General features: G+C 35.0%; 1 protein-coding gene across 1 annotated transcript in view; it reads right to left on the bottom strand.

Moving 5' to 3' along the window:
• LOC140141312 (mitogen-activated protein kinase kinase kinase 7-like) overlaps positions 1 to 14,879 on the bottom strand; it is a 122,252-nt gene that overhangs the window by 22,442 nt on the left and 84,931 nt on the right. The window contains exon 7 of the mRNA XM_072163144.1: positions 3,581 to 3,653. Within this exon, the coding sequence (XP_072019245.1) occupies positions 3,581 to 3,653 (73 nt within the window). The remainder of the gene's footprint in view (positions 1 to 3,580; positions 3,654 to 14,879) is intronic.

The raw sequence follows: 14,879 nt of genomic DNA, 5'->3' as shown, positions 1-14,879 counted from the left end.
CGCCGACGGATATTCCTTGCTGATGGATGGTATCATTATACCATGGAAGTCTAGGTTTAATGGTAAGTGTTTTTGTCACAAGAGGACAAACCTCATCAAGGACAGAAGATGTAATAGACTCATATGAAGCGACAAGAACAGTAGGATCTTCACTCTCAGGGAATTCTGCTAAGTGCTCTTCAAGCAAAGCGGTTAATTTATTTTGATCCACTTTACCATACTCACGAGAAGTAGTGGTGACTACTAAAGGGGGTTCATGGATGTTTGAGATTTATCCACCTGCTCCTCTTGTTTAGGATACCATGAGTGGTTCCTGCTCTTCACCCCTGAAGTACTTATATAGAGTGAACCAAAGGAATTAGTTTGGGAGACATTGGACTTTTGATGTTTGATGCTAATGGAGGACACTTGAGAGGTTCCTGCTCTTTGCTCTTATGACAGCATTCAAGCTGTCACGTGCGGTCTCACGTGTGAAAAAAGTATTTAGGGGTGAAAACAATAAAAATTCTTGATTGTTTATATGTTTCCAAGGGTAAAATATCATCTAGAATCAGATTTTGGCACTTAAAACTCTCTATCTTTTATAGATTTCAAGAAAAATTCAATTTTATGTCCGATTTGACGAAAATAGCCGTTTTGGGGTGACAAAAATTTTGACTTGCAGATTTCCTGTGAGTGTATGAACATGAAAACTATCTAATAGTGCCTAATTGTGTAACAAGGGTACAATTGTGATATTAAAAGCATTGAATGGGATCCACATATTTCTTTATTTTTGTAGCAGGGGTAGAAACTTGAGGGTTCGGGTGACAATTGATTTAGAAAAAAATACAATATTGGCATCATTTTCGATTTGAAAAGGCCATATCTCCACAATGGTATGAGCTATAATAGGGATACTATAAGTGTTTGTTTGCTCAGTATTTCAATAGCTAAATGGTAATATAACAAGCAGTTCAAGCTAGATATACAAAAAAGAAAATAACTTGCAAAATGCTACCCCCACCCCTAAGGATTTTGAGGGCGTGAAAAAAGTCACTGATTTTGCAAAAAAAATAAGTCCTTCAAAACTGGGAGGTTTGAGGCTAAACAAAAGACATGTTGCCCTTGCCAATGCCTCCCTCTAGAGCAACATGTTTTTTGTTTAGCTCTTAGTATCCCCATTTTGAAGGACTTTTTTTTTTGCACAAATTTTTGCTCAAATTTGAAGACTTCGGGCAGAAATATCCCTGTACAGTGCTATGGGGAAAATTTTCAAGTTGAATTTTATGCATTTTTTATGTAAGATTCAGTTTCTACACAAAATTTCGCCCTAGAAAATGTTCCTTTAAGGGGGGTCGATCTTTTGTGCGTAATTATAGAGGGCCAGGGGATTCACTCTATCATTAAAAAAATTATTTGAAGAAGTCAAAGAGCCCTAGGAATAAAAACTGTAGTGTAATTCACGCCAGATACAATTTCCTTTTACGACAAAAAATTAATTTTGTAATCAATCAAAAACAAACGTTTTATATCAATTTTAATTTAGCCTGAATCCGTAAATATGGTACCTCTCGCCCTTTTTTAGGTCAAGGCTATTTTTACCATTATGCAGCGAACCATTGTTGAAGCTATTTCACATACATGTACAAAACATTCTAGAGAAAGAAGGAAGACTTATAGTGTTGAAATACCTTTTGTTGATTTGAATGATAATGTCATGAAGTCGTAAATTTTAAGGTCAAGTTCCTAAAACCAAAACAAAACATTGCGACGCAGATAATTCCCGACTTACGCAATTTCATTATCACATCAGTGTCTTTATTATTTGTTTGAAACCTTTCCCAAACGTTTGTGCTATTTATGCATAAAACGGCTAATCTATCTTTACAAAACGCTTCTTTTTTAGTAAACAAAAGGCTAAAGATGGCATTATGAGATATATCTTTTATCATTACACTCATCCGCTCAACTGCCACGGTGGCCGAGTGGAAAAGCGCTAGACGCGTAATCGAAGGAAGTATAGAATCGCTGGTTCGAGTCCCAAAGAAGCCTGTGGAAATTTTTTCTTCTTCAAAATTCATGATCGCATTCCGAAATGTGACCGTACACCACGAATGAGCCGTAAATGTCCTCAATTGTATTCTGAGTTACAGTGTAAAATGGGCATGAAGGTCGTATTCATAGGTACCTCAATTTGGTGCTACGTGTACCTCATTTAATGAGATACACGTAGCACCAAAGTGAAATACCTATGAATATGAACTTCATGCCCATTTTACACTGTAACTCAGAATACAATTGAGGACATTTACGGCTCATTCGTGGTGTACGGTCACAAATGAGTCACTTGTCGGTAAATCATGTATCGTATCCTTAAGTAGGATATCTTTCACTTTAAGTTGTCACCATTCTGGCCACCAAACGTAAGTCAAAGCTTGAACACTGTCTTAAAGCCATATTATAACATTTTCAAACAAATTAGATAAGTATTTCTTTGCCATAAAATGTTAGCTTTTACTGTCAGATATATCTCCTTTTATTTTTGAGCCGAACAAATACAGCAAAGCAAAGATAATTGGAATTTACTACCAGTGCACATGTCGCCAATACGTACCACTCCTTCGGTCATGTTGTGGTACGACCCTTTGTTGTGTATATCACCGTCCCGCACACTGTGTACGTACTATGTGTTATGAACATCGTGTATGCGTTCGACTAATAATTCCATCGTAATAATAAAGCACAGATTCCGGCGTTTTATTCAAATCACAGATTTTGACAAAACTACAGCACCTAGAGTCTTGATTTTTGCAGGGTATATTGGTTTAATAAAGTACAATTTAATCGTATAAAAAAATGAATTTTAAAAATTCAGTGAGGGCGTCTTCCTCAGCAAATGTTATAATATGGCTTTAAAGAGGAAGCCCCACCAGAGTAGTTCTTCTGGGGTGAACCAAACCTGCCTGGTTATCAAATTAGTTAGTGACAAGGTTATCTCTGAATTTGATAATTGCTAATTGATGCAGTAACATTAAAATATCAATTAGCACCTGTCTAATTCATAGGTAACCTTTTCACTGATTAATTTAATAAACAGGCAGGTTGGTTCACCCAGAAGAACTGCCCTGGTGGGGCTTCCCTTTAAGTACTGTACATAGAATAATAGACTGGAACCAAAATAGTTTGGGACACCTTGGATTCTTCCATGTTAGATAATAATTAATGGATGGGGAAGTGCACCAGATCCAGGATGTTCATGGATGTCTATTAATGGAGGGAGGAGGGGGGATTTGATAATTTGGTTACTTTTTGGTTGTCCTTTTTTTGACATACAACCCAAGCACGATTGGCCAGTTGGGATTTTTTTTAATAATTATTTATTTCTGGAAGAGGCTAAATGACCTTAAAAAAGTACAAGAAGCTTGAAAATCATGAAAATGTTATTGCAACTTCAGTCAAAATCAACAAAAAAAAAAAAAAAAAACAACTGTTTTTAATTGCATACAGTTAAAAAAAAAGAAAGAAGAAGTAGAATCTTGGTCTGACAGGCCTATTCTAATTTAAAATATTATATTTTATTTTGCATACACACACACACCTGTAGTAACGGCTGTATAACTCTGATTACTTCTTCCATTGAAGGCCTCTGAGCAGGTTCTTTGGACCAACATCTGCAGAAATTAACAAAAATTAAAGTATAGGTTCATCAGTACAATTCCATTCAAGAATACAAATAAATTGAAAAGGAAAAAATATAAAGCCAGACAGGCGGGTTGAGGAGGTACAAGTATACGCTTGAGGCTTAGGATATCGCGCGAGTCATGTTATGCAAATGGGCGCGTGTTAGGACTACACAGGTAATACAGGAAATAATACGTGCCTGTATGAGGAGTACGCAGGTAATACGGATTTTTATCAAAGTGATGTTTGACCAATGAGATTGCGGAATTCTTATCTACTAAAGGATAAAAGGTTTGTATTCATGAATATAGGATTGACATTATTACTGATTCCCTTGTATTTGCTAACAGACATGAAGAAAGGAAAACCAAGCAAGCAAACAAACAAACAAATTTAAAGCACCCATATTTTACTGAAATGAAATTGGCAACAATTTGCACTGAAAAAACCCACAAAATAGAACTTTATTTGGTATAGGCTTAATTACAACCCTGGGCACTTACTCTTCTGGGCACTTATTCTTTTCAATTAGCTTCAAATGAGAAGCGTTGAGAGTATCTTTCATATTCTAAAAGTAAGTCATCTGAAGAGTCTTACAGGTTGATAGTATAAAGGGTCATTATTCCAAAAACCCACTAACTTAGTTATAAACCCTAACCCTTACCTAATCCTAACCATAACTCTAATCCTAACACTTACCCTAACCCTATCCCTAATGCTAACCCTAACCTTATCCCTAACCTTAATCCTAACCTAATATGCCCCAAATGACCCTTTGGACTAATGTGCTGTTCCCAATAAGTATCATATCTTCATACACTCTTATATCAAAGCAGCCAATCAGAAAAGCTGTTAGAAAAGTACGAAACATGCATTGATTGTGTATATTGTGCACTCTGCGTACTACGCGCATTGTTTCGCGTGCGTAGGATTGATTCATTTTTCGGGCAGGTTGATGCATTTATATTTGGTTCTGTTTTCCAACATTTTTAGTGATAATTTGTTATATAAAAGTACAAATCACATGTTTTTTTCTTCTAGTGTATGAAAAAGATTAATAAACTTGTATTACTTATTGGGAGAGAAATTAGACAAAATAATGCACTTGCGCTGATGTTGATGCATCTAATGCACTCCCCCCTTCTGGGCTCGTGCATTAGACGCATCAACATCAGCGCGCATGCATTATTTTGTCTTATTTCTCTCCCAATAAGTAATACGCGTTCATTAACCTATAAATATTGTGCAAAACATGCAATGCTGCAGTCCAAGAAAATATAAAACCCATACAACAAATGGAACACCTATTGCTACTGTATGTCAAAGGTATTGCTTGGATTCAACTGATAATTTGTACAATTTTTACATATTTTTCATTTTTGAGGTCTTCAGAAATATGCGTGAGAGGGGGGGTGTCTGTGTGGGTGTGTTCATATACGGAAGCAAGAATTAAATCTTATGTCACATGGCATAACACAGAATTTTGAGGGGAAAACCCACAGTGACTCAACTCCAAATTGTACAATGCACATAATAGGCCTAACTGGTAACCATTGAATTTATATTTCTGTAGGTAGAAGGAAATACATTCACAAATAGATTTGGGCAATTCCAGTTGAAATCCATACACCCCATTTGGAAGACACAACATAAATCTCCCACACAGGGCGTGCAGATTTCAAATAGAATCACCCATTCAGGTAACCACATTTAGAATTCACATTCCATGTGTATAATTAAGGTCTTGTCTTCAATAGGGATGTATTGATTTCAACTGAAATAGTCAAATACATGCATCATGACTCATTAGTGACAAGTGAATACATGTAGATATTTCTGGGTAGAGGAAATGAATTTGATTTAAAATTACAATACTTTTTATGTGATATGTTTTGTCAAGTACATATCTATTAGATTACTGATCTGTGACCAAACAGTGGTTCGGACATGAATGGGTTTTTCCCAATCACTCTATATATTGCAACTATATACGAGAACTATACTACGAGTGTTAACAAGTTTTCAGCTGAAAGGAAATGTGTAGCATTGATGCTCCAACAGATTCTACTATGCTATACTTGTTACTTTTATTCCAAAATAATAATGGACTGAAACATTACTTGGTACCAGTATTTAGCAGAAGTCTGCATAGACTGTAAGAAGTTGGTGATGTGTCCATGTTAAAAGGTGGTGTCATTTCGACAGAACTTGAACTACTTGTTACTTTTATTCCAATAAATACCGGACTGACATTACTTTGTACCAGTATTTATCAGAAGTCTGCATAGAGTATAAGAAGTTGGTGCTGTGCCCACATTAAAGGTGGTGTCATTTCCACAGAACCTGGACTACTTGTTACTTTTATTCCAACAAATACCGGACTGAAACATTACTTTGTACCAGTATTTATCAGAAGTCTTCATAGAGTGTAAGAATTTGGTATTATGTACACATTGAAAGTGGTGTAATTTCCACAGAACCTGAACTACTTCTAACTTTTATTCCAATAAATACCGGACTGAAACATTATATTGTACCATTATTTATCAGAAGTCTGCAGATAGTATAAGAAGTTAATGAAGTAGTGTAATTTCCACAGTGAATGCGAGGTGGTGATTGGTAGTTGAATGGTATCAGTGGCTCTGTCAGCAACTTAGATTACAGCTGAGATTAGAGTGAATATGGCTGTGGATTTTCTTCAAAACAGGCAAGCCTTTGCCTTCCGATTTCACTATTTATTTGTACTTCTGTTTCTCCAATTAATGTGGTGTGGACAACTCCTTGTTTCAGCAGACGGTGGGTAAGTAGTAATCGAGAATTATAAATGCACAGAGCTACTTTTAAAATGGCTTATTACTTCTTTTATATTGTACAGTGCTTTGTTCTACAGTACTTTATTCCAGAGGCATTGTCCTCTAAAAAGCCCGTATAAAATAAAGACCCCCTAACTTACTGAAAATATACGCGTATTGTACGGCGACTCAAAGCAAAGGTCGCTATTTGACGCACCCTGCACAGCACACAGCGCAAGCGTGAATAAAATAATGATTCAATAAATGATTAAATAAATAATTAAACAAACAAACAAACAAACAAACAAACAAACAAACAAATAAATAAACAAATAAATAAATAAATAAATGAATAAATAAATAATAGGCCTAAATAAATAATTGGTCTAAATAAATAAATTAATAATTTAATAAATAATTAAAAAATAATAAAATAAAATAGCTAAATAAATGATTTAATTTTTTTAAATTCATTTAATATAATAATAAATTGCTAAATAAATTAATTAATAATTTAATAAAAGATTTGATAAATATTTTGATAAATACATCTAATAAATAAAGAAGAAATGAAATAAATATATAAATAATTTTAATAAATTCATAAATAAATAAATATTTTAATAAATAAATAAACGATTTAATAAATATTTTAATCAATAGGCCTACATTTAATAAATATAATTTGTTTGATTAATATTTTAAATAAATAAAGTAAATATGTTAATAAATAATTTAATAAATAAATATATGAACATGGCATTTATTTCGTAGACATATGAAACAATAATGACCATTTTCAATAACTAGCGCTTTCAATTTAAACGGAATAAATAGCATGATTAGGCCTACACATGATTGTCCTATGAACATTATAGCATTTATTCCGTAGATATTATCATCATGAAATAATGACCAATATTAAAAAAATTATATATAATAATTCTCATATGCTTAGTCCTTTCCAATTTAGACGGAATAAATAGCATGATTTAATACATGGAAATTATGTTTGTCCTAAAAGTATGGCATTTATTCCGTAGACTTTATTAGAAATTAATTATTTTCATAATTACTTGTAGGTTTAGCGCTTTCGAATTTAAACGGAATAAATAGCATGATTAGGCCTACACATGATTGTCCTATGAACATTATAGCATTTATTCCGTAGATATTATCATCATGAAATAATGACCAATATTTAAAAAATTATATATAATAATTCTCATGCTTAGTCCTTTCCAATTTAGACGGAATAAATAGCATGATTTAATACATGGAAATTATGTTTGTCCCAAAAGTATGGCATTTATTCCGTAGACTTTATTAGAAATTAATTATTTTCATAATTACTTGTAGGTTTAGCCCTTTCCAATTCAAACGGAATAAATAGCATGATTACACATGTTTGCCATATGAACATAATAGCATTTATTCTGTAGATATATCAGGAAATAATAATGAGCATAATTGTTTATACAAAATATATATAGGCCTATATATAATTCTTGCAGACTTAGCCCTTTCCAATTCAAACGGCATAAATAGTATGATTATATAAAAAATTATATTTGTCCTATAAGTATAGCATTTATTCCGTAGAATTTATAAGGACATAATTATCATAATTAGGCCTACTTCTAAGCTCAGACCTTTCAATTTCAAACGGAATAAATAGCACGATTACACATTTTTTTATCTTATGAACATAGCATTTATTCCTTATTCCATAGGACCGTAATAATTAATTATGAAATAACATTTGATTTCTTGTAGGCTTGCCGACTTCCAATTTAAATAAGTCCGTCAGAACAAATAAGTCCCCTGGAACAAATAGGCCCGTCTGAAACAAATAGATCCGTAACCACTTCTTGCTTAACCTTCTTCCCCCAAAAACTATCCTAGCCCCTCTTTTGCTGGAAAATATATCCCCAAAAGAAATCCCTTTTTCGTCCCTCCGGGACACGGTATTAATATAAACTTGTTTGCTATTGTATTATTTTTATTATGGTCAGACGCTATATATTAGTCCCTTAATAAGCCCGTATTGGTACTTTTTACGTGTTGAAACTCCATAGGACGGGCCTATTAAGGGACTAATATAAAGCTTGACGATATCCAACACACTTATATTAGTCCCTTAATAAGCCCGTATTGGTGATTTTAACGTGTTGAAGCTCCATAGGACGGGCCTATTAAGGACTAATATAAAGCTTGACGATATCCAACACACTTATATTAGTCCCTTAATAAGCCCGTATTGGTGATTTTAACGTGTTGAAGCTCCATAGGACGGGCCTATTAAGGGACTAATATAAAGCTTGACGATATCCAACACACTTATATTAGTCCCTTAATAAGCCCGTATTGGTGATTTTAACGTGTTGAAGCTCCATAGGACGGGCCTATTAAGGGACTAATATATAGCGTCCGACCAAAATAAAAATAGCAAACAAGCTTAAATTAACACCGCCCGGAGGGGTGAGAAAAGGGATTTCTTTGGGGATTTTATGACCAGCAAAAGAGGGGCTAGGATAGTTTTTGGGGGAAGATCGAAGGTTAAGAAAGAAGTGGTTACGGATCTATTTGTTTTAGACGGACCTATTTGTTCCAGGGGGGCTTGTTTATACAGACGAGAAAATCACAAACTTTTGTGTAGCGAACGTAGACTCGACATGCTTGAACAGCTCTGCACTCAACAGCATGTGTGTACTCGCACTGCAGCTTGTCATGCCTGTGCAAACACGTACACAACATACACGACATAGACCGTACTGTACTACATGTAGAGCTCAATTCACAGCATAGCACTCTTGAACGTTGGCTCGGGTATGCTTGAAGTTGTACTACACAGCCATGGCAGCTCTGCACTCAACAGCATGTGTGTACGTGCACTCATTGCTTGAGCTGTACACATTTTCACCGTAACACGTATATTATTTATTAGACATGCATGCATGGTAGAGTTGCTGAATGTTCTTGTACTCAACAACAAGCTGTGTGTTTGTACCATACATGTAATACCCCTTCGTGTTGATGCAGTGGACCGCCCCGATGCATGAGTGTATTGCAAATTACCCGGATATTTTATTGAAGTCCATGAGTCCACAAGCATCATATGCCGGTAACCTATTTAATGTGATCTTCATATTTGTGTTTGTTTCAACGGAATAAATAGCATTTATTATCATTAGGGCATAAATTAGACAATAGAGGGTAAGGCCTAGTGGCCTAGTATAATGATCATTTAGGCTATTTATTTATACAAATGCAATTTATTCCGTGTAAATTAAGAGTAAGCCTTTCGATCATTATTATTTGTGTTTTCCAACGGAATGAATAGAATGTTATTAACATTTAATGACAAATACTATTTATTCCGTCTATATTTAAGCCCAATAAAAGATTAAGAACCAATTGTGGCCATTAGAATATTAAAACGAAAGAAATAGTTATCATTATAAAAAGAAGGCTTAGGGCCCTATCATTTATTCCGTCTTTATAGGCCCATTCATTATTTTTGTTTAACGAAATTTAGGCATATAGGTCTAGACCTAGGCCTACGGTTTCATAATTTGATTTTACTTATATTTTATAACTAGGCCTGCTTTTATTTATAGGTCTAGACCTATTTCTTTTTTTACTTTTGTTTATTGTCAAATAAAATAAAAATAAATTTAAATAAAATAAAAAATAAAATTTCATAGGCCTGCCCGCCCGCCCTGCATTCAACCGTTCAAATTTTCACGTTATCACGTCCAGCACCCTCTGCATGAACTCGCATACTTTTTTTCAGTAAGCTAGGGAGTGCCGCCATTTTACGGGCCTATTAAGGGACAATGCCATTCCAGATATAATGGTGAAAAAGAAAAACTTATTGCATTTACTGTATTCTCTCTAATTAATGCCCCAGGTGTTGCATTTTCCAAAAAAAGGGGCGGGCGGCATTAATTACCATTGAAAATATTGCTAAGGTATTTCTACAAATTATACTGTTAGCATGGTCGATAACAATGGACGCACACATGGATATCGTCAAATTGGGGATCTCATGTTCCAAACTGGTGGGGGTCTATTAGAAGGGGGCTTTAATAAGAGGTATGGTATGTATGTAGAGGCTGCATTAACTATAGGCCTTTTTGAAACAATAATTCTTGAAATATTGATTAGCTAGGTAAGTGATACAAAAAATGTCAAAGGTCAGTTTGGGGTTATTTGGTGCCATCCGGGTCAAATTGCCATAGATTGTCACAGCTTCATGACCTTTGGTGGAAAGAAACCACTGAAGCGAGACTAAAAATATAAAGGTCAGTTTGGGCTCATCTGAGGTCAAATTGCCATAGATTGTTGCAGGCTAATGGAAATTTCACATTAATAACTTCACAAATTCGCAACAAACCCAAATTGTGAAAATTCACCCCCAGGCAGATATTTGGCTATTTCTCCGTTTACGATCTTGCCCGAAAGTGTCTGACATAGGACGTCTCATATGTAGGTCGAGATATATCACGTTATTGGGCACACAAACGGAGGGACGCACCTACACATGCACAGAAGGAACACAAGGACACCTAGCATATTGCTTTATCCCCCTTCACCAAATCTAAATATCCAGGCAACTTAACATGCTGGTGGGATAGTTATAAGCCATATAGCATAAGCAACTATTATCCGTTCCAGTCCCAGCAACACCTCATGCATAATTTACCTGGGCAGAATTAGGCCTATGTTCACTGGAGGGGCATGAAAACTAGCACTAGAGCCCTGTTATACTAGTATTAAAATGCCAATACCTATTTCAAAGCATCCAAAGGTCCATGGAAATTAATGAGGTGTCACTGGAGCTAGAATAGGTAATAGGCCAATTTGGGTAAAATGTGCAGGTTGATCAAAAAGATCCAACCTAGTAAGTACAAGTTCTGTAAACCCATTTATACCTGAAGGGATAACATTTGCCAATACTGTAAGACATTCCATTCTTTTATGTTCCAGAAATGAATGGAAAAATTCAACTGTCCTCTGCACCAATCTGACACACATCGACCTGACCCAAGATTCATCCATACTCATTACAACCAATGTGTCAGACCCATGCAACATATCAGTCTCTACCCCATCAGAGAGAGGTATACATCTGGACATCCTGCAATCATCTCAATGGACGTTATATGAGTACCTCTACATCATGACAGATGAGTATGAGGAATGCAGGGGTGATCATATTATAGGCTTCACAGGACAACCAGGACTTTGTGGCATCAAATTCGCTAGTAAGAACTTGGTGATAAACATTAAAGCATCAATAGTAGTAAACATATTGTTAAACCACAACAAAGATGAAAGCGTGAATAAGAACCAAACAAGGGAACTAGATGATGAATACTCTTGGTGTAATATAAGTAGTCTTAAGAACTGTAATATGGTAGAAACTTTTGATAGTGTATTCAATGTGAGTCCACTTAATACATCATTTGATCAACTTCTGGCCAACAATGATGCACTTAACACTACATATAAGGAGTATAACTTGAACACATTAGGTCCTACACCTGTATATGTATACATTGCAGAAATGGCTGCAATTCCACCTCAATGTCAAAGTCATATTCACCACAGAAGTGTTGAAATCCATTGCCCACTTGTAAACATAAGTACCCTTCTGATTTATGAGCAAATCTATGACCCATCTATTCCGTGTGCGTTAAATGTCTCACACAGAAATGTAGTTCACATTTCTCATGGAGCATTTAAAAACCTACCCCCAATCCAATACCTAATTCTCTCACACAACAATATAGAAACAATTGATGGAGCATTTCATGGACTTGAGTCATTGGAAGTGCTTGACCTTTCTGATAATATACTTGAAAGCTTACCAGGCAGCATGTTTTCAGGACTCCAGTCTCTTCAACAACTCTATTTACAGAGAAACATATTGTCCGCACTCACTCCTGGGGTGTTTAACAATCTCTTTAGTTTGCAAGTTTTAAATTTACAACATAACAGAATAACATCAGTAGCATCCAGCACACAGAATCTTTCAATATTCAATGATCTACAGAACTTACAAGTTTTGAATCTTAATGCAAATCTGCTGTCAACATTACAGGGACACCCATTCCAAACATTACATCAACTTTCCTTCTTAAACTTGAAAAGAAACAATCTAGCTATTTTACCAACAGGGATATTTGAAAGCCTACAAAACTTGCATGAATTATTGCTTGATGACAATGACTTATCAGAGCTGTTCCCTCACACATTTCAGCAACTAGGAAACCTGTTCATCTTGTCATTGCAAAATAATTATCTAGCTACCTTGCAAGATGATGCCTTTGTTGGGCTAGGCAATTTGACAGAGTTGTATTTGAATGATAACTTGTTAAGTAAGCTAAGCATTGTTTTGTTCAAAAATGTAAACATGCTTTCAAATCTCGACTTGCATGGAAATCAACTGGAAGTGTTGAAATCTGGCTTTGATGATCTTTTGGACTTGGAATCATTGTGGTTACACAACAACCATATAGTAGAGATAGAGCTTGGCTTATTTAAGAGACTACGCAAATTGAGAAGCTTATTCTTACATTCTAATTATGTAGATGTTTTGTTATCAGGTATATTTGATGGTCTTGGCAATTTGACAGAGTTACGGCTGTATGAGAATTACTTGACAGAGCTTGATGTTAACCTATTCCAAGGTTTGCATAAATTGTCTATCTTAACACTGCATGCAAATCAACTAAGAGAATTAAAACCTGGCATATTTGATAGTCTTGGCAATTTGACAGAGTTACAGCTGTATGAGAATCACTTGACAGAGCTTGATGTCAACCTATTCCAAGGTTTGCATAAATTGTCTATCTTATCACTGCATACAAATAAACTAAGAGAATTAAAACCTGGCATATTTGATAGTCTTGGCAATTTGACAGAGTTACAGCTGTATGAGAATCACTTGACAGAGCTTGATGTCAACCTATTCCAAGGTTTGCATAAATTGTCTATCTTATCACTGCATACAAATAAACTAAGCGAATTAAAACCTGGCATATTTGATAGTCTCGGCAATTTGAGAGAATTATGGCTGTATGAGAATCACTTGACAGAGCTTGATGTCAACCTATTCCAAGGTTTGCATGAATTGTCTATCTTATCACTGCATACAAATAAACTAAGAGAAATAAAACCTGGCATATTTGATAGTTTTGGCAATTTGACAGAGTTACACCTGTATGAGAATCACTTGACAGAGCTTGATGTCAACCTATTCCAGGGTTTGCATAAATTGTCTATCTTAGTACTGCATACAAATCAACTAAGAGAGTTAAAACCTGGCATATTTGATAGTCTTGGTAATTTGACAAAGTATTGGCTGTATGATAATCACTTGACAGAGCTTGATGTCAACCTATTCCAAAACTTGCATAAATTGTCAATCTTAGTACTGTATAAAAATCAATTAGCAGAATTAAAATCAGGCATATTTGATAGTCTTGGCAATTTGACAGTATTATATCTGAACAAGAATCACTTGACAGAGCTTGATGTCAACCTATTCCAAGGTTTGCATAAATTGTCTATCTTATCACTGCGTGCAAATCAACTAAGAGAATTAAAACCTGGCACATTTGATAGTCTTGGCAATTTGAGAGAGTTATGGCTGTATGAGAATCACTTGACAGAGCTTGATGTCGACCTATTCCAAGGTTTGCATAAATTGTCTATCTTATCACTGCATACAAATCAACTAAGAGAATTAAAACCTGGGGTATTTGATAGTCTTGGTAATTTGAGAGAGTTATGGCTGTATGAGAATCACTTGACAGAGCTTGATGTTAACCTATTCCAAGGTTTGCATGAATTGTCTATCTTAGCACTTCATAACAACAATCTCACAATAATTAAACCCAATACATTTTATGACCAGTCACATTTACGTTTTCTTGAGTTCAGTTACAATTCTATTTCAAATCTTGACTCTGAACTGTTTTTATCATTAAGTGGATTGGAAAGGTTGGAGATAAACAATAATAATCTAGCAATTTTGCAACCTGGTGTTTTCAACTCTCAAGGAAACTTGTTGAATTTGTTCCTTCATTACAATAAGCTGACTCGGCTAAATAGGGATATGTTCCAGGGATTATTCAAACTGGAGGCTCTTACATTGTATGGAAATGAACTAACCTATCTTAAGGCTTTCACATTTCAGAGTTTAAGAAGTTTAATCTGGCTGGATTGCGCAGCAAACAAACTTGTACAAATAGAGAATGATGCATTCAAAGGCAACTCATACCTACAATTTGTTGACCTCAGTTCTAATCCTCTTGGAAAGTTAACATATGATTCCTTTATTGAACTAGGAAATAACACCACAATATCAGTTGATTCTGAAGCAGTTTGCAAGTGTATCATACATCAAAATAA

The sequence above is a fragment of the Amphiura filiformis genome, chromosome 19, assembly GCF_039555335.1.
Source record: "Amphiura filiformis chromosome 19, Afil_fr2py, whole genome shotgun sequence".
Classification (NCBI taxonomy): Eukaryota; Metazoa; Echinodermata; class Ophiuroidea; order Amphilepidida; family Amphiuridae; genus Amphiura; species Amphiura filiformis.
Note: the sequence above shows the minus strand (reverse complement) of the source record. Positions and strands in the feature narration are given on the sequence as shown.